Genomic DNA, 22,727 nt, shown 5'->3' with positions numbered 1-22,727 from the left:
CTTCAGACCCACCCAGGTTACAGATCTGGTTTCTAACCAATCAGTGTCAGTCAGACCATGGTGCCAGTTTGGGTTCTTCTCCTAAGGTGAGTCCAGCCTTGGCCACCAGGCATCAGACTCAACTTGATTTGTGAAGTCAGCCAGACCTTGTCATTTTTCTGTCTATGGCTTTCGGGTAGGTTTTTATTTACCATCCAGTCTCCACCCCCTGTCACCCAGAAATGATTTTCTTCCACGTCTTACTTGGCCAGTGTTACATAACCCATTGTCCTGTCATCGTGATGTATTGGCCTGGTGTGTTAACGTTATTAAAAACTGACGCATGCCTTTTGAATATTTTCTTGAAATTAGTTGGGCATTCTAGAGGTTTCTGCCCCGGGAGATGAGGGATGGACTCTGCTTGATGCTCCCTGGGACCATTTGGCCGATAGCATGTGGGATCCTGTTTCTGGATCCTCTCTCTGCTTGGCTATTGAGTGTGACCATCAGTGCTGAACCCTCTTTTCATCTGGCTATTTTTGTCACCACCTGTGCTCCTCAGTCTGTTCTTATCTTGGGACACTTCCGTGGTTTTCCCGACTGTTTGGCTTACTCAGAGTTCCTGGTCTTTATTCTTTCTTGTAGAATAAATAGTACAAAAACAATCACATATTTATACACTATAGACAGACATAGAAAAAACAAAGCACCTGTATTTTCATGTCACTTCCCAACTTATTAAAATCCATACGAATATTATGTGTGTCTTATTTTATCTCTGTATTGCAACTTCCTTTTCGTATACTTCACACCATTCTCCTTTGAACATCGTTTTGAACTCCAGGCCTTTCTCAGATCTAACCAAGATTAGTATCTTCTTTTTTGATGAACCAGATTGCTTCCGTTTTGTCCTGGGACCTCTTTCTGGCCAGCTCCTTGGTCCTTGTAGCTCTATCCCTTACATTTCTTTGAAATATCCTTGCTTTGTGGTCACAAGAGGATGTTCCAATCCTGCCCTGATTATTCCTGCCTTAAGGTATAGAATCAGCTACCCTTCAAGGATTCCTTTTAAGGTCATGTGTTTGTAACAATTTTCCTAGATTAAAGGATGAGGGTTCTGGATTCTGCTTTCTTACTGAATAAAGTTTATTTGACGGTTAAGATTCTGCTACACTGACAGCAACAAGGTAAAGGTATGCCTGCCTCCCCTCTGGGTAAGGATGACTGTTCCTGCGGCAGATTATGTGGCTGCTGTCCAGAGGTCATGTTTTCAAATGCAGTGAAGATACCCAAATAGCACACCTTCGAGGCTTGAATTTGTGAAAATGGCTGTGGCAGCCGTACTTCTGGTTGGCCAGCTGTTCCAAGTACCCTGACTGTTTTGTGAAGAAGGCCTCCTCTACCAGGTCTCCCACAAGGTCAGGTGGCTGCTTTGCTAACGAGGTTGCCTTTGAACCAGTTCCTCAGGTACAAAGTTAATGCATATGTTTTCTTGTCCTATACTCCCTTCCCTTGGGACCCTTTTCCTGTTAAGAAACCAGTTGATGCCTTATACCAGATTGCTTGCATCTCGGACAGAGAACATATTTGCCTTTATGAATAGCTTCCTCGAGCTAGTTCCTTAACCCCAAGGACAGACTGTAATCCTGTTTTCTCAGGAGGGAGATCTAGAGGTGGCAGGATTTGGGATTAAGGTGAGGGAGGGCAGCTGCACCTGCCATATCGTTCAAAATTCTCTCCACTGTTTGTACCATCTTCTCTTTCCCTCTTCCTATCCCAATTTAGTATTATGGCTCTACCTTTCCATCCTACTAAATTCTAAGCTCTTTGAGACTGTAAACCATGTCTTGTCACCTAACACAGCACATGCACCATTGATTCCAACTTGAAGTCTCTGGAGTTTGTGTTTTTAACCTTTCAGATGGTTTAACTGTACTTATTTTTCTATGATAAGACTGCCTCAAGATTCCCTTTACTTTTTATTGAAAGTTAGGTATAGAATGCTGGATTTTGACATGATATTAATAGGGACACATGTGACTGTAAGATGGAAACATAATTTTGTCCTGTGGGTAAAACCATTTAAAACATGGAGTCAGTAAGGGGAAATAGTAAAAGATTCTTAGTGTTGAAAGTGGGGAAACCACTGTGATAGGTTATTAATAAGTGGTTTGTATGAAGACTTAAGTACCAGGATAATAGCAATAATAAAAACAAAGACGAACACTTACTGAGCTTTTAATTACGTGCCTGACACTGTTCCAAGTACTTTACAGGTATAATCTCATTTAATCCTCACGACATACCTTTTCTGTACACACTGCTATTGGTCTCATTTTATAACCACAGCAGTTGAGGCACAGAGTGTCTGGCCAAGGTCACACAGCTAGTGGCAGAGTTGGGATTCACACCCAGGCTGTGTGGCCCCAGAACCTGCACTGTTACTGAGGCAGCCAGTCATTGGCCTCAAAAGGGAGTCCAATATTTCCAGACTACTTAGAAAATGAAAAGAACAGTGGCATCATACTTGAACTTCAGCACAGGTCTCTAAGCTGTTATATTTAGGATATTTATAAAGGAAGAATCCCAGAACTTCAGAACTGGAGGGACCTTGGGATGTTGAGTCCAAGGATGTTGATCCTTCATTTCACAGATGAGAGAACTGAAGGATTAGGTTATATGACTTGCGCAGAGTCACACATTGAGATATTGCCAGTCTGTGGCCAGGATACAGGGCTTGACTCCAGTTCCGTCTTCTTTCTGGTGAGCCATGAGGCTTTGATTTACAAACATTCATCTCCCATGTTATAGCATAAAATGAACTACGTATGATGTGCTCCAGAAAAGTTGAAATAAGTTCAGCCTCTGCCTTTTAAGTTTGTATTTTATTACTGTAGCACCTCTTAATGTATATGTTGAAAGTAGTAGAAAAAAACTCTAATAGGTTTGTGTGTGTGTGTGTGTGTGTGTGTGTGTGTGTTTTACTTTCTTTATTGCTCCCCATACTTGAACTGATATTATCAGTACAAATGGGAGCACATGGGCCAGTGAGGCTTTTGCTGCCTTAGGGCAACCCCTCTGTAGCTGGCCTCTCTCAGCAACACAAATGTACTGTACCTTTAGTGTGATAAAAAGCTAGCTATTTCACACCAAGTGCTTTCTTATACGTGGGAAGCAATGGTGACATTAATTCCTCAGCTTCCTTTAGAATGCTGTCAGCTTCTTTGTGTTGCCCATTAGGCACTAAAGCTGCTTAATAAATTCAGTGTTGAAGAGCTCCAAGAAATTGGTGATTGGGCAGGCTTCTTTTTTATTTTTACGACTAAGATTCTGGATTTCCTATATACTTCAGGTAATGAATTCCCTCATTTGAATTTAAATGCTTGGGAAGGAGTGGGCTGCTATTGCTGGTTCTTTTCATCATGGGAATTCTGAATAAGTTCAGTTTCCTAAGTAAACATTTGCCCCTTAGACTAACTTGCTTGGAAGCACCTCCCACACAGATTCGGTATATCACTCCCACACTATGAAAAGTCATCTTTTCAAACTTCAACCTCAGAGATAAAGTAAATGTTGAAATCTTAAGCCAAATAAAAAATACACGTTAGCATTTAAAAAAACATTTTTGGTGAAACTGTGTAAAAGGCAAATGAGATTTCTACCTGATCCTGACTAGCTTAGGAAAAGCTGATTTGAGATCAATCTAACTCAATTTTTCTATCCAAAAGGTAACTAACTTCTCAGCTCCACCTTGTGGTAACTTTTAGTTAAACCAGGATGTTTGCTTAGTGCGAGATTTACATTATACAGCTTACAGTGGAGAAGTAAAAAGTATAATCAGAAATAGTCTTCTAATTTCTTTAGTACCATAGGGGAACATTAACACTTTTGTCAGTGTAATTAAGTTCGTTCATATTACCAACAAACCTATGTTTTGTGGAAGACTAAATACCTTTATTTTAGGGACAGCACAGTAGAGTAAAATACTTTTTGTACAGTAGATATTCCATAAATAATAATTAAATGAATGACTGGGCGAACAAAGGAGATGCGGTGGAAACAGTTTTGTCAAGATATTTGAGCATGATTGCCTTTCTCTTTACAAAACTGACATGAAATGGCTAAAGTAGTAAGTTTTGTTTCGTTTTGTTTTTTTAATCATCTGCAGTAAGAAAGAATGCTATCCGTTGATCAGAAAATTAGATAACCCTTGACAGAAAGCAAACAGATAGGTTTGGATTGACTGAGAAATAAGACAGAAGACCGCAGCCCAGAAACCACTGAGCCATTGCAGCAGAGCTCAGAGCTGCTGTGGGGTTTGCTCCAAGCAGAGATGGAAAAGGAGAGCCCCTAAGCTAGCAGAACTGGGCTTAGACCCGCTGAGCCCTCTGATCCTTCCCTAAGGCAGCAAGTGTAGTTGCTGATGGCAGGGTAGCACACAAGTACCCAAGGTAGCTAATGACTGCAGGAAGACACAGGGAACCCCAATCTAAGAAGACAAGACACCGGGCACCCTCTGGGCATCAGCCCCGTTGTTCCCCTACTGTCTCCCTAAGGCTGGCTTCTGTCATGGGGACCTGCAATCAACAGTGACAAGCAACAAGTCAAACCTTAAGATTTCCCCAAATCAGGAAATACCAGACATTTGAAGGAAACCAACGCTGTGAAAGAGGAATTACATTCAACAAACAGAACCAACACCCAAGGAACAAATGAAACCAGTAAAATATGTGCACTTAGTGAGTCATTCATTTTATCTATTTAGCAAATATGCTTATACATAGCAAAACCAAAGATAAAACTAAGAAAGAGGAAAATTGGATGTAGATTAATTTAGAAAAGGAACTAATAAAATTTAGTTATCTAAACTTTTGGTGCATAATATGAAAATTTGAAAATGCATCTAGGGGACTTACCTGGTGGTGCAGTGGTTGAGAATCCACCTGCCAATGCAGGGAACACGGGTTTGAGCCCTGGTCCGGGAAGATCCCACATGCCACGGAGCAACTAAGCCCATGCACCACAACTACTGAGCCTGCGTTCTAGAGCCCGTGAGCCACAACTGCTGAGCTTGCGTGCCACAACTACTGAAGCCCACACGCCTAAAGCCTGTGCTCCGCAACAAGAGAAGCCACCACAGTGAGAAGCCCGCGCACCGCGACGAAGAGTAGCCCCTGCTCGCTGCAACTAGAGAAAGCCCACGTGCAGCAATGAAGACCCAACGCGGCCAAAAATAAACAAATAAAATAATAAATTTATTTTTTAAAATGCATCTAAAATTCTAGATTATCTCAATGTTACATAGGTGGGGAAATAGAAGTAGAAATACATTAAGGATAGTAAGGATTCATTAGCTTAGGCTTTGACGCAAGAATAGAAGTTTAAAGTATGTTAAAACTAGCAGAATATTAATGCAATACACATCATAAATACACACATATATAAAATTTGTTAGAAGACATTTTATGGGTGTCCCCTAGTTAAATTTTACTGATGCATTTTCAAAGTTTTTCCCATTGAATTATTTTTATTTATTTTTTGTCAGTTCAGTTGTTTTTTTTAATTTAGTTGTAAAAGGGAAGAAGAAACGACAGGTACTGTGAAAGAATGGAAGTAATAAAATGATACATTTTTGATAATTTATGGATCTATTTTTATTTTTTCAAATATGGCTTGATTTTATTTTCCTAGAATTCTTTTGTAGCTTTGCCATACCTGTCTGTTTAATTCTGTTGAATTTTGTCATTCCTGTTACTAGAAAGGAACGTGTGACTAGCTTGACATTTTATTTGTTCCACATGACATGAGCTCCCTTTTACCTGGAATATTTTCCCCATGTGATAAATAGTGAATTGGTTCATAAAATATTATGGTCTTGGAAATGTCAGCATACTAGTTTTAATTACAATGACTTGTTTGGCATGAACCTTTGGTAGTAAAGTCTTTAGCGGCTGTATAGTTTTATATCCTTGACAATCTCTAAAGACCTAGAATTTGAACTAAGGAATGGGGGCTTCCCTGGTGGCGCAGTGGTTAAGAATCCGCCTGCCATGGGCTTCCCTGGTGGCGCAGTGGTTGAGAGTCCGCCTGCCGATGCAGGGGACACAGGTTCGTGCCCCGGTCCGGGAAGATCCCACATGCTGCGGAGCGGCTGGGCCCGTGAGCCGTGGACGCTGGGCCTGCACGTCCAAAGCCTGTGCTCTGCAACGGGAGAGGCCACAGCGGTGAGAGGCCCGCGTACCGAAAAAAAAAAAAAAAAAAAAAAAGAATCCGCCTGCCAAGGCAGGGGACGCGGGTTTGAGACCTGGTCCGGGAAGACCCAACATGCTACAGAGCAGCTCAGCCCATTCACCACAACTACTGAGCCTCTGCTCTAGAGCCCATGAGCCACAACTACTGAAGCTTGCGCGCCTAGAGCCCATGCTCCACAACAAGAGAAGCCACCACAATGAGAAGCCCGCACACCGCACCGAAGAGTGGCCCCTGCTTGTCACAACTAGAGAAAGCCTGCACGCAGCAACGAAGACCCAATGCAGCCAAAAATAAAATAAATTTTTTAAAAAATAAAAATAAACTAAAGAATGAATGATGAATACATAATGTCTGTTTTACATTGAATGACTTTCAGAGTCTAATATGTTTTTCCCTTAGTGAATAAGATATGGATATCATATTGGAATTTAGTAGTAAAATTAAAATTACCATATGTTTAAAATGTCATTTGTTCATTGTCCTTTGGTTGTGGTTTTGAGGGAGAAGAGGGGAAAACCAGAGAAAGGTAAATCCCCCCAGAAAACAATCTTGAAAATTCAAAAATTCATTAATATGCATTTCCTGGAAGAAATGGAAATGGCCAAATACGAGAATGAAAAGTGCTTACCCTCACGATGAACAAAATGTAATGTAGACTTAAATGACATTTTTTGGCTACCGATAGGTAAGGTTTTCATTGATAGAGTCGGGTGCTGTTAAGGGGACAAAGAAAATGGCGTTCTCATGGATTGGTGGTAGAGTGGGGCCATGCCCATCACCTGGGTCTTAGGTTCAATTAAACATTCAGACCCTCATGACTGCCTGCCTTATGTCATGTTGGTTAGCAGATGCTCAGAAGGATAGAGGCAGCCAGGAAATGCAACCTGCCAGCAGGACAGCATCAAGTATTTGCTCTTCAGTGGGAGGCTTCCCAACACCCCATGTAGTTGTCCACACAGCCATCTAGAAGCTGTTCTCTTTGGTACCCCAGGTGATAACTTGGGTGCGAAGGAGTGAGACTCATATTGGTAGTTGCAGAAGGCTCCCTGGCTGTAAGCCTCAGTCCCCAGGAGCCAGTATCTATTGCAACAGCTCCATAGCGTGGCTTCCAAGTTTCCTGCGAGAAGTGTGCCAGTTATAAGAGTCACTAAACTTAGGAACACCTGAAATGTATAAAGCCTATTTATGATTCCTTCTAGTCAAGATGAAATTTCCCAGTCAGAGGTTGTTTTTTCTCCTAAGCCATGGTGCCTGGTAGCACGGTTTTCAGTATACCCTTATTGCGTTCTTGGGGGAACAGAGCTAGAAAGTTAAACGTCACCTTCTATTGCAGAAGGGAAAGGGGTTTTGTTAATCCTTTACTCACAGAGAATAAATGAGTATAATCTCTTTCCAAGAACACAATTTGATAAAACATATTGAAAGCTTTGTGCATATATCCTTTCAATTTGACAATTTTGTTTATAGGGATTTATGTGATGAATAAGATATGTGCACAAAGGTGTATCTATATATGTAGGTTCACTGCAACATTGTTTGTTATAGTGGATAATTAGTGACCATCTAAATGCTCAGCAATTGGTTAAGTAAATTATAATACATTCATATTATAGAATACTATGAGTTTATGGAATAGATATTTCTAGAAACAACATTAAAAAGATTTATATCAAACATTTAGTGTTTAACTCCAGGTGATGATTTCCTAACGTATTTTTCTAACCATGGATCACTAATTTTTAACTTTGATCACATATTGCTTTTCGAAGTGATTATTTTTTACAGATGGTCAAAAAATTTAATTTCAGTGCATGCTGCTTGCACTGATTAATCATTCATTTTAAGAGTTTTCATTCCATTAAGAAGGCTTGATCTTCAGCTCCTTTAATGAAATTTTATATTTTATAAACTAAGATCTATCTCACATCAACATCTGAAGTGAGTCTTGAAGTACTTCAAACCATCAAAATCATTCTCCGTTCATTTTCCCATATATGTTATATGTAATTCTAACTTCTTATTAAATCTCCTAAGTTATAAAGCTGTCAGAACTGATATTAAGTAAATACAGAATTTTTTAGTTGGGCTGTAGAATTAATCTTGGGGGCTGGGAAGGTTAAGACAAATATGGATCAGAAACTATGGCTCAGTGATGAAGTGAAAAGTCATATAACCATATATTTTCATCTTCTTTGGTAGAATTTAGATGTCAGACTCCAGCTTCTTTCGTCCAATTATGGGCTGGTTGGGGACCATCATTGCTTCCTATTGAATTTTTTAAAAATATGTACACTTTGCTCTGCATCTTCATTTATTAATATATCCACATCGTGGTTTGTCTTTAACATCATTCCATCCACCAGTAGTCTTGCTACTCTATTTACTGTTTCAGAATGTATAAGACAAATGTTTCCTCAAGGTTTATATGGTGCTTGAGGCGTATATAGGAATGAAAAGGAAAATATAATTTGAGCTATATTCTAACAAAATAAAATCATGTGGTTGATAATATCCAAAGAAATGTTTCTGCATTTGTTGCTTGCTGTTCTGTGTTAATTGTGTTTCTTTTTCTCCCTACAACTGGGTGATTAGGTTAGTTGGCCCTGTGGAAGTGCTGTGTACTACAGAGGACCAGTCTTTGGGACATTGACTGGGCTTCTAGTCCTGGTCCCACTAGGGACTGTGTTACCTCGGGACTCAGTTTCCTCATCTGTAAGATGAATGGATTAGATGAGATGATCTCTTTGGTGTTTCTCAACTAAAAAAGCCCTTAAGGGCTTCCCTGGTGGTGCAGTGGTTGAGAGTCCGCCTGCCAATGCAGGGGACACGGGTTCGTGCCCCGGTACGGGAAGATCCCACATGCCGCGGAGTGGCTGGGCCCGTGAGCCATGGCCGCTGAGCCTGCGCGTCCGGAGCCTGTGCTCCGCAACGGGCGAAGCCACAGCGGTGAGAGGCCTGTGTACCGCAAAAAAAAAAAAAAAAAAAAAAAAAAAGCCCTTAAGATTTATGTAATTTTCTAGCTCTAAGATCTACATGATAAAGTTTCTGACAGTTTTATGGTTTCTCTTTCAGTTTGTATCTGTTCAAACTAGGAATTGCACCCCAGATCCAGGATTTGTTGGGCAAAGTAGACTTCACAGGTACTATTCCTTATCTTGATAATTTTTTACAATATGGTTATTAAGAAAATGTAGTAATATTTTTTTCATTTCGATATTATTGATTCTCTTTTTTTTTTCTTATATTGATCAGAGGAGAAAACTTGCTTTTATCTTGTTTATACTCTATAGGGTTTCTGTTTCCCAGCATTGTGAAATGAGAAACCAAGGCTGGCTTCTTCCTAAGGTTCTTGTTTAGAACTGACCCCACGTTCTTGATGAAGACATTTCTTAACACAAATATATTCATTCCTGCCTCCATCTCTGTGGCTTTCATTGATTTTTTTGTTGTTTTTCTTTTTCAGAGGAGGAAATCAGTAATATGAGAAAGGAGCTTGAGAAATATGGAATACAGATGCCATCTTTCAGCAAAATAGGTGGTATTCTGGCTAATGAACTGTCCGTGGATGAAGCTGCACGTAAGTCTACTTAAAATTCAAACTTGCCAATGACGTGAGACTTAACCTATTCTTGATTTTGGTTATAAGAAATAGAATATTTAGAAGATATTATAAAACACCCTAAAATTTTGTATTATATGTATTATAGATGGTTAATTTGAGCACATCAGAACAAAACCAAGTAATTAACTTTGGACTCTAGACATCCACTTGTGTAACGTGATTTAAGACGTTACAGAAATGTCTTCATTCTCCAAAACATTGCTCTGCTATGTCCTTAAATTTCAGTGGCAGGGTACTCACTGCCGTGAGTCTTTCCACGTCAACCCATAGTACTTGATTCATTTTAGACGTTCAGTGCAAGTCGAATAAATGAATAGGCATTACATAACAGACACCGAGACAGGACCCAAGATAGATGGGCAGGTGGGGAGGTTGTCAGAGGATGCTCTGTGTTGTGTCTGAGGTCTCTTTTTTGAATGCTTTATCGGACCCCAAGAAAGAAAGTAAAACTGCTTAAGTTCTGCAGGGCCAGTACACCTGCCCAGGTTGTCTTTTGTTGCTAAAGTTCTTTTTTTCTCTTTACTTTGCAGTACATGCTGCAGTTATAGCCATTAATGAAGCTATTGAAAAAGGAATAGCTGAGCAGACCATTATAACACTAAGAAACCCAAATGCAGTTTTGACTTTAGTGGATGACAACCTTGCCCAGGAATATCAGAAGGAACTCTGGGAAGCCAAGAAGAGAAAAGAGGAAAATGCAAGGCTGAAGGTATTCAATGAGATTCTCAGTGATCAATATAGTAATAAGCGTAGTTATGCATTGCTAGTTTGAAAAGGCTGTAACGTTACAAGAGATTTTAATTTTATTTATTTTTGGCTGCGTTGGATCTTCATTGCTGCACGTGGGCTTTCTCTAGTTGTGACAAGTGGGGGCTACTCTTTGTTGCGGTGCGTGGGCTTCACATTGCAGTGGCTTCTCTTGTTGTGGAGCATGGGCTTCAGTAGTAGCAGCACACGGGCTCAGTAGTTGCAGCACACGGGCCCTAGAGCACGTGGACTTCAGTAGTTGCAGCACGTGGGCTCAGTTGTTGTGGCACACGGGCTCAGTAGCTCCGCAGTGTGTGGGATCTTCCCAGACCAGGGATCGAACCCGTGCCCCCTGCATTGGCAGGTGGATTCTTAGCCACCGCGCCAGCAGGGAACTTCCAGCAAGGGATATTTTTAAATTTGCTGGCTGTGGTCTCTCTAGCCACAGGCCATTGGTTTGGGTGAAATGTAAGGGTTAAAGAAGACCATGCACTCCATAAGCAAATTAGGTTTCTTTTTATGATGAATATTACAGGTCATAAGGATGGAAGGTCATGTTGAAAACTTACCTAGAAGGTGTAGAAGCAGCAGATAAAGATCTTCCCTTGTTGGGTATCACCAACCTTGTACTAGCCAACTTACCTTCAGATTTATTACTCGAGGCTAATAATTGGGTGTGGTGAAGTTTAGAGAAGATGTTTTTGAATCTGCTTTCCTCCTATTTTCCCCATAGTTTCCTCTCATACTTGAGGAAGTGGTTTCTCTCTTCGACAAGGCAGCTGGCTACTGACCCTCACTTCATATATCCCACCTCCTGTCTTATTAAAAACGTTGCACTCTGAGATTCCACTTTCTCGCCAACTTTCCTCTCCTTCAACTCTTGCCATATCAGCTTCAGCTCTGTTCCCCAAAGTGACCCGTTTATCCTAACCTTTTCTCAGTGGGTGGCTTCTGCCAACATTGGCACACCTGCCTCACGCTGCCCCGCCTGCCTTCTATGCTTGTGGTTCTCTTCTGCATCTTTTAATGTCTCTGCCTATTCCTCCCTCCAAATATAGGGATTCTTCCAAGTCTGCCATTGAATCACTCCTCTCTCTGTTCTTCCTCCATTGAGCTCACCCACTGGTTGAAGAGATCAGCTGTCAGCTTGATACCAGGCCCCACTAAAGCTCCTCCAGATACCTTCATCTCTGCGTCCCGCTGGCTTTGCCCCCCACCACTTCAGATGCGTGCTCGTCCTCACCCTGCCTTTCTCCTGTGCATGCCTCTTTGCTGACTTCCCTTTGGAATGACTCCCACATTGTTGCTTTTTATGTCCCCCATGTCCCATCCATCACTGTCTTCTGCCTTTTCTTGACAGGCTGACCTCCGTCACCTACCTTCTAGTTTCACCGCCCTTGCCTCGGCCCTGCCCCTCCTGACCTTGTCTCAGGGCTGTCTCAGCACCTTCCCCATGGGCCCCACTGCTTCCTGTCATTCTCCAGGCCACCCCCTCTCAGAGTTAAGGTTGCAAAATTAATCTTCTACAGATCTGATGTCATCCCACCAGAAACCTCCCCTGATTCCCTACTGCAAGTACAGGTCCTTCTGTTGGCATTAAAAGGCTCCAGGATTCCCAACCTACCTCCCCATCTTTTTGGCTAACCCTAGATATACACTCTGTGCTATAGCCCGACATGCCAAGTTTCCCACCTTTGTGACCAAATCCTGTTGTCTACATCCTACTCTCTCCTCTCCGCCTTGAATATTACTCCCTTCTTCAGGCCCTCCTCAACTGTTGTCTCTTCTTAAAATTTTCTTTCTAACCAAGTATGTACTTCCCTAGAATATATTTTGTTCTGCTGTGTATATTTGTTATTTGTGTTCTTGATTTTATTAGACTGAATCAGATGAAATTGCCAATAATCATCTGGTTTTGATCTACAAAAAAATGGCAATATCAAGTGGTCCAACCTAATGTTTTGCACATTAGACAGTTAGACTTTTACAGAGAGTCACTGGGTCTGTTGTTCATCTTTGTAACCCTTGCCGGCTTAGCTAACCCTAGTGCCCTGCACAGATCAGGCACTCTTAAATGCTTGTATTGAGTTCACATGAATATTAGCAAATGGTTTTTAGCACTAAGTTTTTGCTTTTGAATATCGAGCTTTGGAAATATTTAACTTCAGGAATCGATGAAGCCTTTGTTTTGCAGAATAACTGTATTTCAGAAGAAGAAAGAGATGCGTATGAAGAATTGCTGACACAAGCAGAAATCCAAGGCAATATCAATAAAGTCAACAGTGAGTAATGGATCATATGAAGGAAATGGATACTTCTAGAAGATGCAAATTTTCCTTATCGAAATCTCAGCAAAACTCTTAACTTGTATCCTTGTAAAAGTGCCTGATATGATGAAAAATCCACTAAAAGTCGGTCAGTGTTGCTCTTAATTCTGGTGTTACCATCTGCCAGTTTTCCATGGAGCTTTGCTGGCTGTCTTGTCCCCGTTCCATGCAAAGTATCTCAAAGCATCTTGGAGCTAGTTTGACTGTACCTTCCTGTTTCATCATAGGTACAGCGTATGTCATATTTTGAACCTGTCCCTTATTGGGCTAATCTTAAAAGGTTATTTAGTAAAGGTTATGAGTTAAAGATGGTCATTCCTTGCCCACGATCATGTTATGGCATTCGATTGGAACCGTAAAAGCTATTATTGACACCCCTGCTTTTTATTACCTCCCAATCATTAGTCTGTAGTTTGTAAGAATTGTTTTCTTACAGCTTTTGTAGCTTTGGTGCAAGTGAATAAGACTTGACAGGCCTATAAATCACATGATGGCAGGTTTGAATCCCACATCCCTGAGACTCTATGGAGTCACACAGGACAATTCTCCTTGGTACCTAGTTGTGTGACTATAAAGAACAGAAAACTTGGGTAATTAAAATAAGTATATGCAAGTTTAGATACATTAATTTCTTTAGTAGTCTTTTTCCTCTCTGTAATAAAATGTATTTTTACTTGAGGCAGTAAGGAATTCTCTTTGGCATTTATGTCCCCTAGGTCAACCTAAATAACCCATATATACCCAAAAAACAAATACATCAAACACCAGTTAGCCCATGTAATTTAATAAAACATCTGAACCGTCTGCCAAGTTTAAATCTGGGGTGTCCACTCATTCCAGTAGTCCTAAACCCTCATCGTAACCTCCTAGATAAGCTTTGAATGTTCTTTATGGCTCTTACCACCTTCAAGAAAACGCACACCTATAGGTGTTACCCAGGAGTTCGCTCCTAAGTTGCTGGTAGAGACATATTTTAAAGGCTTCAAAGAGTGATCAAGGAGGCCCAGAGAAAATTGATAGAAAGGTCTAGGAGTTAACAACTGAGTGGGTTTGAGAATTTACCTCCATTTACAACTGTGGAGAGCGCTAGGATAACTTTTTTTTAAGGGAACACCTTGACGTTTTGAGATGCGTGTTCCTATTCTTTTATTCTTATTAAAGTTTGAACATGTTGGTGATGATACATGAAGCACAGTTTCAAGTTTCTCTTTCTGCTCTGTTTGAAAAGTGAGAATTTCATTATGCTTGGCAGAAATGAATTACAGGAAGAAACTAATATTGCGAGCAATACCTCTGAGGTTCATAAGCTTAGTGGGGAAATGGTTCCATAGCTTTGTGCCAGCCTTTGTTTTTGAAATGTTTATAACCACTAAAATTGATTTCTTTTTCATGTTAAATAAAATGCCTTATATAACTGTTTCAATACTCTACTAAATGACATAATTTCCTGACCACAAATTTGATGCCAAAAAGACTATACTTTTTTTTCCCCACTTTTAAGTAAGAGTCATGAGATGATCTGCCCTAATGCATAACCAGCTAAAATATGAAGGGCATTGCAGTGTTTAATGGCTTTACATTCCTAGAACATGATTATTCTGAAGGTTTTGATCTCTCCCCATTGGAAAATTTATGGTCCAGTAATACTAAAAATAGTCTTGAAAAAAATCCTCTAAAGCATATTTTAGCCAGTGACATGACAATGAGACAATTGTATGCTTTAAAATATGTCAGTGTAACTACTTGACGAGCTTTTCCCCAACCATAGAGCTTATTATATTAAAATGTTAAGGTGTCTGCACTTGTAGCAGCCATGGTAATGACAGAAGTGAAAACTTCGATGGTAATATCACGAAATCTATTGTCAGGGGCTTCAGGTTTGTTTGAACTGCAATCATTTAACTTTGGGGTTTGGTACATGCATTTCATTCACTATATATATTCTGTTAAGATTAGGGCTTGAAATTTTGTTAAATGCAGAGTGTAAAACAGTGGTTAAGCTTATTTTATTTTTTTAGAAGAAATGGTTCCTTAAGAGTGTTTTAAAGGATATAATTTTTCTCGTAATATTTTACCATCCAGTTTTCCAAACTCATATAATAGAGTTTTCAAAGGTGAAGCAAGATCCTATTCAGAGTAATCAGAGACACAACTGCAAGGCCTTGGATAGCTTTAGCAGAGCAGCAAACACGACAAACAACCGCTGACCTTCCTTTCTGGAATTCTTTCATTTATCATACTAGTTCTAAGAATAGAAAAAAGTGTTTGGGTCCTTAGGGTCTTATTCTAACTTATTCTAAAAGTGTAAATTTTCTGGGGTGTGGCATGAAAGGTTGCATTAGTTGTATTTCCTGCTATTAAATGATGTGTCTCAGTAGAAAAGTTATTGAGCATAGCTCCTTGTGAATATAGTTAGAGAAGATAAATTGTCATCTGTTAAAAAGGGTTAGAATAATCTTAGCTGTAGTCTAGTCATGTATTAGGGAGACAGACTAATCCTTGAAAAGATCTACAAATCTATGGGTCTGTGTTATTTCTACTACCCTGAAGCCTTCTTTATAGGGCAAAATCCTGCTGGTTCTGTCCAGTGTGCTATTGCCTGGTGGCAGAGTTCATCGCTCATTCTTCTATTTGGTCAGCAATTCCATTTCTGTTTTCTGGAAACTATGCTGAATTTACTGTTCCAAGCACCTTGCCTTTGGTCACTAAAATTTGGGTCTTTGTAATCTGAACATCATAACTGGTAGAGACGTCACAGAGCTTCTGGTTGGATCAGATGATGTAAACCAAGGCATTTCCGTGATCGGGGCCTTTTTGTTTGTTTGTTTTTTGAGGTTAAATGATACGGTAGTCTCCCCCTTATCCACAATTTCGTTTTTTGCAGTTTGAGTTACCTGTAGTCAACTGCAGTCTGAAAATATTAAATGGAGAATTCCAGAAATAATTCATAACTTTTAAGTTACATGCTGTTCTGAGTAGCATGATGAAATCTTGTACCATTCCACCTGGCATGTGAATCATCCCTTTGTCCAGTATATCCTGCCCTTTAGTCACTTAGTAGCCATCTCAGTTACCAGATTGTCTGGTACCATAGTGCTTGTGTTCAAGCCACCCTTATTTTACTTAATAATGGCCCAAAAGCTCAAGCGTAGTGATATTAGTAATTCAGATATGCCAGAGAAGCTATAAAGTGCTTTCTTTAAGTGAAAAGGTGAAAGTTCTCAATAAAGAAAGAAAAAAATTGTATGGTGAAGTTGCTAAGATCTACAGTAAGAATGAATCTTCTGTGACATTGTGAAGAAGGAAAAAAATCTGTGCTAATTTTGCTGGTGGACCTTCAACTGTGAAAGTTAAGGCCACTGTGTATGATAAGTGCTTAGTTAAGTTGGAAAAGGCATTAAATTTGTACAATAAAACGTTTTGAGTAGGCAGGATCAAGATGGCAGAGTAGGAAGACCCTGAGCTCACTTCCTGCCAAGGACACACCAAGACTACGACAACATATAGGACAACTGTCTCTGAGAATGACCCGAGGACTAGCAGAACAGCTTTTATAAAATTAAGGATATAAAGGAAAAATGGATAAACAACAAGGTCCTACTGTGTAACACAGGGAACTATATTCAGTATCCTGTAATAAACCATAATGGAAAAGAATATGGAAAAGAATATGAAAAAGAATATATATATATGTATGTATACATATATACATACATACATAACTGAATCACTTTGCTGTACAGCAGAAACTAACACAACATTGTTAATCAGTTATAGTTCAATAAAATAAAATCTTTTAAAAAAGGACATAAGGGGGCTTCCCTGGTGGAGGCCCAGTGGTTGAGAGTCCACCTGCCGATGCAGGGGACACGGGTTCGTGCCCCAGTCCGGGAAGATCCCACATGCCACGGAGCGGCTGGGTCCGTGAGCCATGGCCGCTGAGCCTGCGCGTCCGGAGCCTGTGCTGCGCAACAGGAGAGGCCACAACAGTGAGAGGCCCGCGTACCGAAAAAAAAAAAAAAAAAAAGGATATAAGGGAAAAACCACGTCAAGACAAGGAGGAGGAAAAGAGAAGTGATCTAGTCTGCGCCCATACCCCCCTGTGTGACCCACAGATGGAAAGGAAGGTCACAAACATGGAGGTTCTCCCTAATGAGCAAGGGCTTCAAGCCCCACATTGGGCACTCCAGCCTTGGGGACCAGCACCAGGAAGATGAGCCTACTTAACTGCTTTTTGAAAACCAGTGGGGCTTACTACCAGGAGAGCCAGAGGGCTGTTGGAAACCCAGACGCCCTCTTAAAGGGTTCATGCATATACTTACTCCTTCTGAGTGCCAGCACAGAAACAGCATATTGAAAAGTGCCTGGTGTTCTGTCCAGCCTACTGGGGCTGCACCAGCATGCCCCCTAATCTAACTCTGGCTTCAACATATACAGACTGCATGAAGCACTCCTACATAAGGGCACACCTTGAAGACCAGGAGAGGTACCTGTTTTGCCTAATTCATAGAGACAAACACAGAAAGTCAAAGAAGATGAGGAAAATGTTCCAAATGAAAGAACAAGGTAAAACCTCCAGGGTGGGAGAACCCTAATGAAGTGGACATAAGTAACTTTTATGATAAACAGTTCAAAGTAACAGTCATTAAAATGCTCACTGAACTTTGGAGAAAAATAGAGGAACACAGTGAAGCTTCAACAAAGAATTAGAAAATATAAAAAGAACCAGTCAAGCTGAAGAATATAATTACTGAAATGAAAAATACATTAAAGGGAATCAACAGCAGATTAGGTGATACAGAAGAACACATAAGCATCCTGGAAGACAGAATAGTGGAAATCACCCAATCAGAATATCCATAAGACAAAGTTTTTAAAAATAGGAATCGTGGGCTTCCCTGGTGGCGCAGTGGTTGGGAGTCCGCCTGCCGGTGCAGGGGACACGGGTTCGTGCCCCGGTCCGGGAAGATCCCACATGCCACAGAGCGGCTGGGCCTGAGAGCCATGGCCGCTGAGCCTGCGCATCTAGAGCATGTGCTCCGCAACGGGAGAGGCCCGCGTACCGCAAAAAAAAAAAAAAAAAATAGGAATTGTTTAGGGACCTTTGGGACAACATCAAGTGTACTAACATTAGCATTATAGGGGTTTAGAAGAAGAGAAAGAAAGGGGAAATGTGTTTGATGAAATAATGGCTGAAAACTTCCATAACCTGGGAAAAGAAACATATCCAGGTCCAAGAAGCACAGAGAGTCCCAAACAAAATGAACCCAAAGAGATCCACACCAAAACATGTCATAATTAAAATGGCAAAATTTAAAGATAGAGAATTTTAAAGGCAACAGGGGAAAACAAAGAGTCACATTTGAGGGAACCTCCATGAGGCTACCAGCTGATACTTCAGCAGAAACTTTGCAGGCCAGAATGGAGTTGCATGATACATTTAAACTGCTGAAAGGAAAAACATAAACAAAAACAAAACAAACAAAAACCTACAACCAGGAATACTGAACCAGGCAAAGTTATCCTTCAGAAATGAAGGAGAGAGAAAGTATTTCCCCAATAAACAAAAACTAAAAGAGGTCATCACCACTAAACTCACAAGAAATGTTAAAGGATCTTCTTTACCAAAACAAACAAAAAACCCAGCAAAAACAAAACCAAACAAAGGCAATAACAAGAAATAAGAAAATACATGAAGGGAAAAATCTCACTAGTAAAGGCAAATACATTTGACCCTTGAACAACACAGGTTTAAACTTACACATGAATTTTTTTTTCAATAAGTACATTCAGTACTACATGATCTGAGGTTGGTTGAATGCACAGATGTGGTTACAGAGGGCTGACTATGGGACTTGAGTGTCTGCAGATTTCTGTATCCACAGCAGGCCCTGGAACCTTCTCCCATGGATACCAAGGGACAACTGTATATGGTAAAGGCAGTGGATCAACCACTTAAAAAGCTAGTTGAGGGTTAAAAGGCAAAAGTCATAAAATCAACTATAGCTACAATAAGTTATTAAGGGATACACAAAAAGTTGTAAAATATGACATCAAAAACAAAATGTGGAGGGGAAGTAAAACATGTAGAGCTTTTACAGTGTATTTGAATTTAAATGACTAGAGCTAGAGATACGTTGAGATCTATATATGTGTATGTATATAAACTTCATAGTAACCACAAACCAAAAATTAAAAAAAAGATTAAAAAAAAGATAAAGAAGAGAAAGGAACCCAAACAACACTAAACAAAATCATCAAACCACAGAGTTTAAAAGAAAAGAATAGAGAACTACAGAAACCACCAGAAAACAAATAACAAAATGGCAATAAGTACATACCTATCTATACTCACTTTAAATGTAAATGAACTAAATGCCCCAATCAAAAGACATAAGGTGGCTGAATTGATTTAAAAAAAAAAAAATTCCCATCTATTTGCTGCCTACAAGAGACTCACTTCAGAGATAAAGACAACAGAGACTGTAAGTGAAGGGAAGGAAAAAGATATTCCATGCAAATGGAAATGGAAAAAAAAAGCAGGGGTAGCAATACACATATCAGACAAAATAGACTTTATTTATTTATTTTACATCTTTATTGGAGTATAATTGCTTTACACTGGTGTGTTAGTTTCTGCTTTATAACAAAGTGTATCAGCTATACATGTACACATATCCTCATATCTCTTCCCTCTTTTGTCTCCCTCCCTCCCACCCTCCCTATCCACACGGGGAGGGGGAAGGGTAATCTGGGACAAAGTGAGAGTGGCACGTACATATATACCCTGCCAAATGTAAAACAAAATAGACTTTAAAACAAAGATTATAACAAGAGATAAGGAAGGACGTTACATAATGATAAAGAGGTCAATCCAAGAGGAGGATGTAATGTTTAAACATATATACATCTAACATAGGAGCATCTAAATATGTAAAGCAAATATTAACAGACATAAAGAGATAAATTGACAATAATACAATAATACTAGGAAACTTTAACACCCTACATACATCAATGGACAGAACATCTAGACCAAAAATCAATAAGGAAACAGTGGCCTTAAATGACTCATTAGACTAGATGGACTTAATAGATACCTACGGAACATTCTATCCCAAAACTGCAGAATATGCATTCTTTTCAAGTGCACAGGAAACATTCTCCAGGACAGATCACATGCTAGGCCACAAAGCAAGTCTCAGCAAATTTAAGAGGATAGAAATTATATCAAGCATCTTTTCTGACCATAATGGTATAAAACTAGAAATCAATTCCAGGAAGAAAACTGGAAAAAACATAAACACGTGGAGACTAAACAACAGGCTACTAAAAAAACCAATGGGTCAGTAAGGAAATCAAAAAATAGCTTGAGATGAATGAAAATAGAAATACAACTTGCCAAAATTTATGGGTCGTAGCAAAAGCAGATCTAAGAGTGAAGTATATAGGAATACAGGCCTATTTCAAGAAAAAAGAAAAATCTCAAATTAACAACCTAAGTTTACACCTAAAGGAATTAGAAAAAGAATAAACAAAGCCCAAAGTTAGTAGAAGGAAAGAAATAACAACAATCAGAGTAGAAATAAATGAAATAGAGACCAAAACAAAACAAAACAAAAACAGTAGAAAAGATCAGTGAAACGAAGAACTGTTCTTTTCAAAAGATAAACAAAATTAATAAACCCTTAGACTCAATCAAGAAAAAAAGACCCAAATCAATAAAATTAGAAGTAAAAGAGAAGTTACAACCAATATCACAGATATACAAAGAATCATAAGAGAATACTACAGAGAATTATAAGCCAAGTGGACAACCCAGAAGAAATGTATAAATTCCTAGAAACATAAAATCTTCCAAGACTGAATTAGGAAGAAAAAGAAAATCTGAACAGACTGATCACTAGTAATGCAATTGAGTCAGTAATTTAAAAATAAAAAACAAAAACTCCCAACAAACAAAAGTCCAGGATCAGACAGCTTCACAGGTGAATTCTACTGAACATTTAAAGAAGAGTTAATACCTGTCCTTCTCAAATTATTCCAAAAAATTGAAGAGGAGGAAACACTACAAATTCATTCTGAGTGCAGCATTACTCTGATACCAAAACCTGACAAAGACACTGCAAAAAAAGAGAAGATTACAGGTCAGTATTCCTGATGAACATAAATGCAAAAACCCTCAACAAAATATTAGCAAACTGAATTCATCAGTACATTAAAAGGATCATACATGATGATCAAGTGGAGTTTATTCCAGGGATGTGAGGATGGTTCAATATGCACAAACCAATCAACATGATATACCAAATTAGCAAAATGAAGGCTAAAAATCACATGATGATATGCAGAAAAAGCATTTGACAAAATCTCTCAACAAAATGGGTGGGGAGGGAACATACCTCAACATAATAAAGGCCATTTACGACAAACCCACAGCTAACGTCATACGCAGTGCCAAAAAGCTGAAAGCTTTTCCTCTTAAGATCAGGAACAAGACAAGGATGCCCATCTCACCACTTTTATTCAACATGGTATTGGAAGCCCTAGCCACAATACCAGATAAGAAAAAGAAATAAAAGGCATCCAAATTGGAAGGGAAGAAGTAAAACTGTCACTATTTGAAGGTGAAATGATTCTACATATATAATACTCTATAAAGACTCCACCAAAAAACCATTAGAACTAATACATGAATTCAATAAAGTTGCAGGATACAACATTAATATACAGAATCTGTTGCATTTCTATGCACTAATAATGAACCATCAGAAAGAGAAAACAAGAAAACAATTTACAGTTGTATCAAAAAAATCTAATACCTAGGAATAAATTGAACCAAGGAGGTGAAAGACCTGTACTCTGTAAACTAGAAGACATTACTGAAAGAAATAATGCACAAATAAATGGGAATATATTTCATTCTCATGAATTGGAAGAATTAATATTGTTAAAATGTCCATTCTACCCAAAGCAATCTACAGATTCAATGCAATCCCTATCAGAATACCCGTGGCATTTTCACTGAACTAGAAAAAATAATACTAAAGTTTGTATGGACCTACAAAAGACCCCAAATTGCCAAAGCAATCTTGAGAAAAACAACAAAACTGTGTCATCCTCCCTGGCTTCAAACTCTACTCCTATAATAATCAAAACAGTACGGTATTGGCACAAAAACAGACACACAGATCAATGGGACAGAATAGAGAACCCAGAAATAAACCCGTATACATATGGTCAATTAATCTATGACAGAGGAGGCAAGACTATACAACAGAGAAAGACAGTGATGTTGGGAAAACTGGACAGCTACATGTGAAAGGATGAAACCAGGCCATTTTCTCATGCCTTATACAAAAATAAATTCAAAATTGATTAAAACTTAAATGAAAGACCTGAAACCATGAAACTTCTAGAAAAAAACATAGGCAGTATGCTCTTTGACATTGGTCTTAGCAATATTTTTTTGGATCTATCCCCTGAGACAAGGGAAACAAAAGCAAAAATAAACAAATGGAACCATATCAAACTAAAAGCTTTGGCACAGGAAGGGAAACCATTAACAAAATGAAATGGCATTCTACTGAATGGGAGAATATAGTTGCAAGTGATATGACCAGTAAAAGGATAATACCAAAATACATAACGAACTCATACAACTCAGTCTCAGAAAACAACAATCTAATTTAAAAATGGGCAGAGGACCTGAATAGACATTTTTTCAGAGAAGACCTACAGATACCAACAGGTACATGAAAAGATACTCAACATTACTAATGAAAAGGGAAATGCAGATC

General features: G+C 39.2%; 1 protein-coding gene across 2 annotated transcripts in view; it reads left to right on the top strand.

Moving 5' to 3' along the window:
• The window catches only part of IQGAP2 (IQ motif containing GTPase activating protein 2), a 287,896-nt gene that overhangs the window by 160,605 nt on the left and 104,564 nt on the right, over positions 1-22,727 (top strand). For both annotated transcript variants that reach the window (XM_032626071.1, XM_032626073.1), the window contains exons 6-9: positions 9,304-9,371; positions 9,695-9,808; positions 10,384-10,562; positions 12,795-12,882. In XM_032626071.1, the coding sequence (XP_032481962.1) occupies positions 9,304-9,371; positions 9,695-9,808; positions 10,384-10,562; positions 12,795-12,882 (449 nt within the window). The remainder of the gene's footprint in view (positions 1-9,303; positions 9,372-9,694; positions 9,809-10,383; positions 10,563-12,794; positions 12,883-22,727) is intronic.

This window comes from Phocoena sinus, chromosome 3 (assembly GCF_008692025.1).
Source record: "Phocoena sinus isolate mPhoSin1 chromosome 3, mPhoSin1.pri, whole genome shotgun sequence".
Classification (NCBI taxonomy): Eukaryota; Metazoa; Chordata; class Mammalia; order Artiodactyla; family Phocoenidae; genus Phocoena; species Phocoena sinus.
Note: the sequence above shows the minus strand (reverse complement) of the source record. Positions and strands in the feature narration are given on the sequence as shown.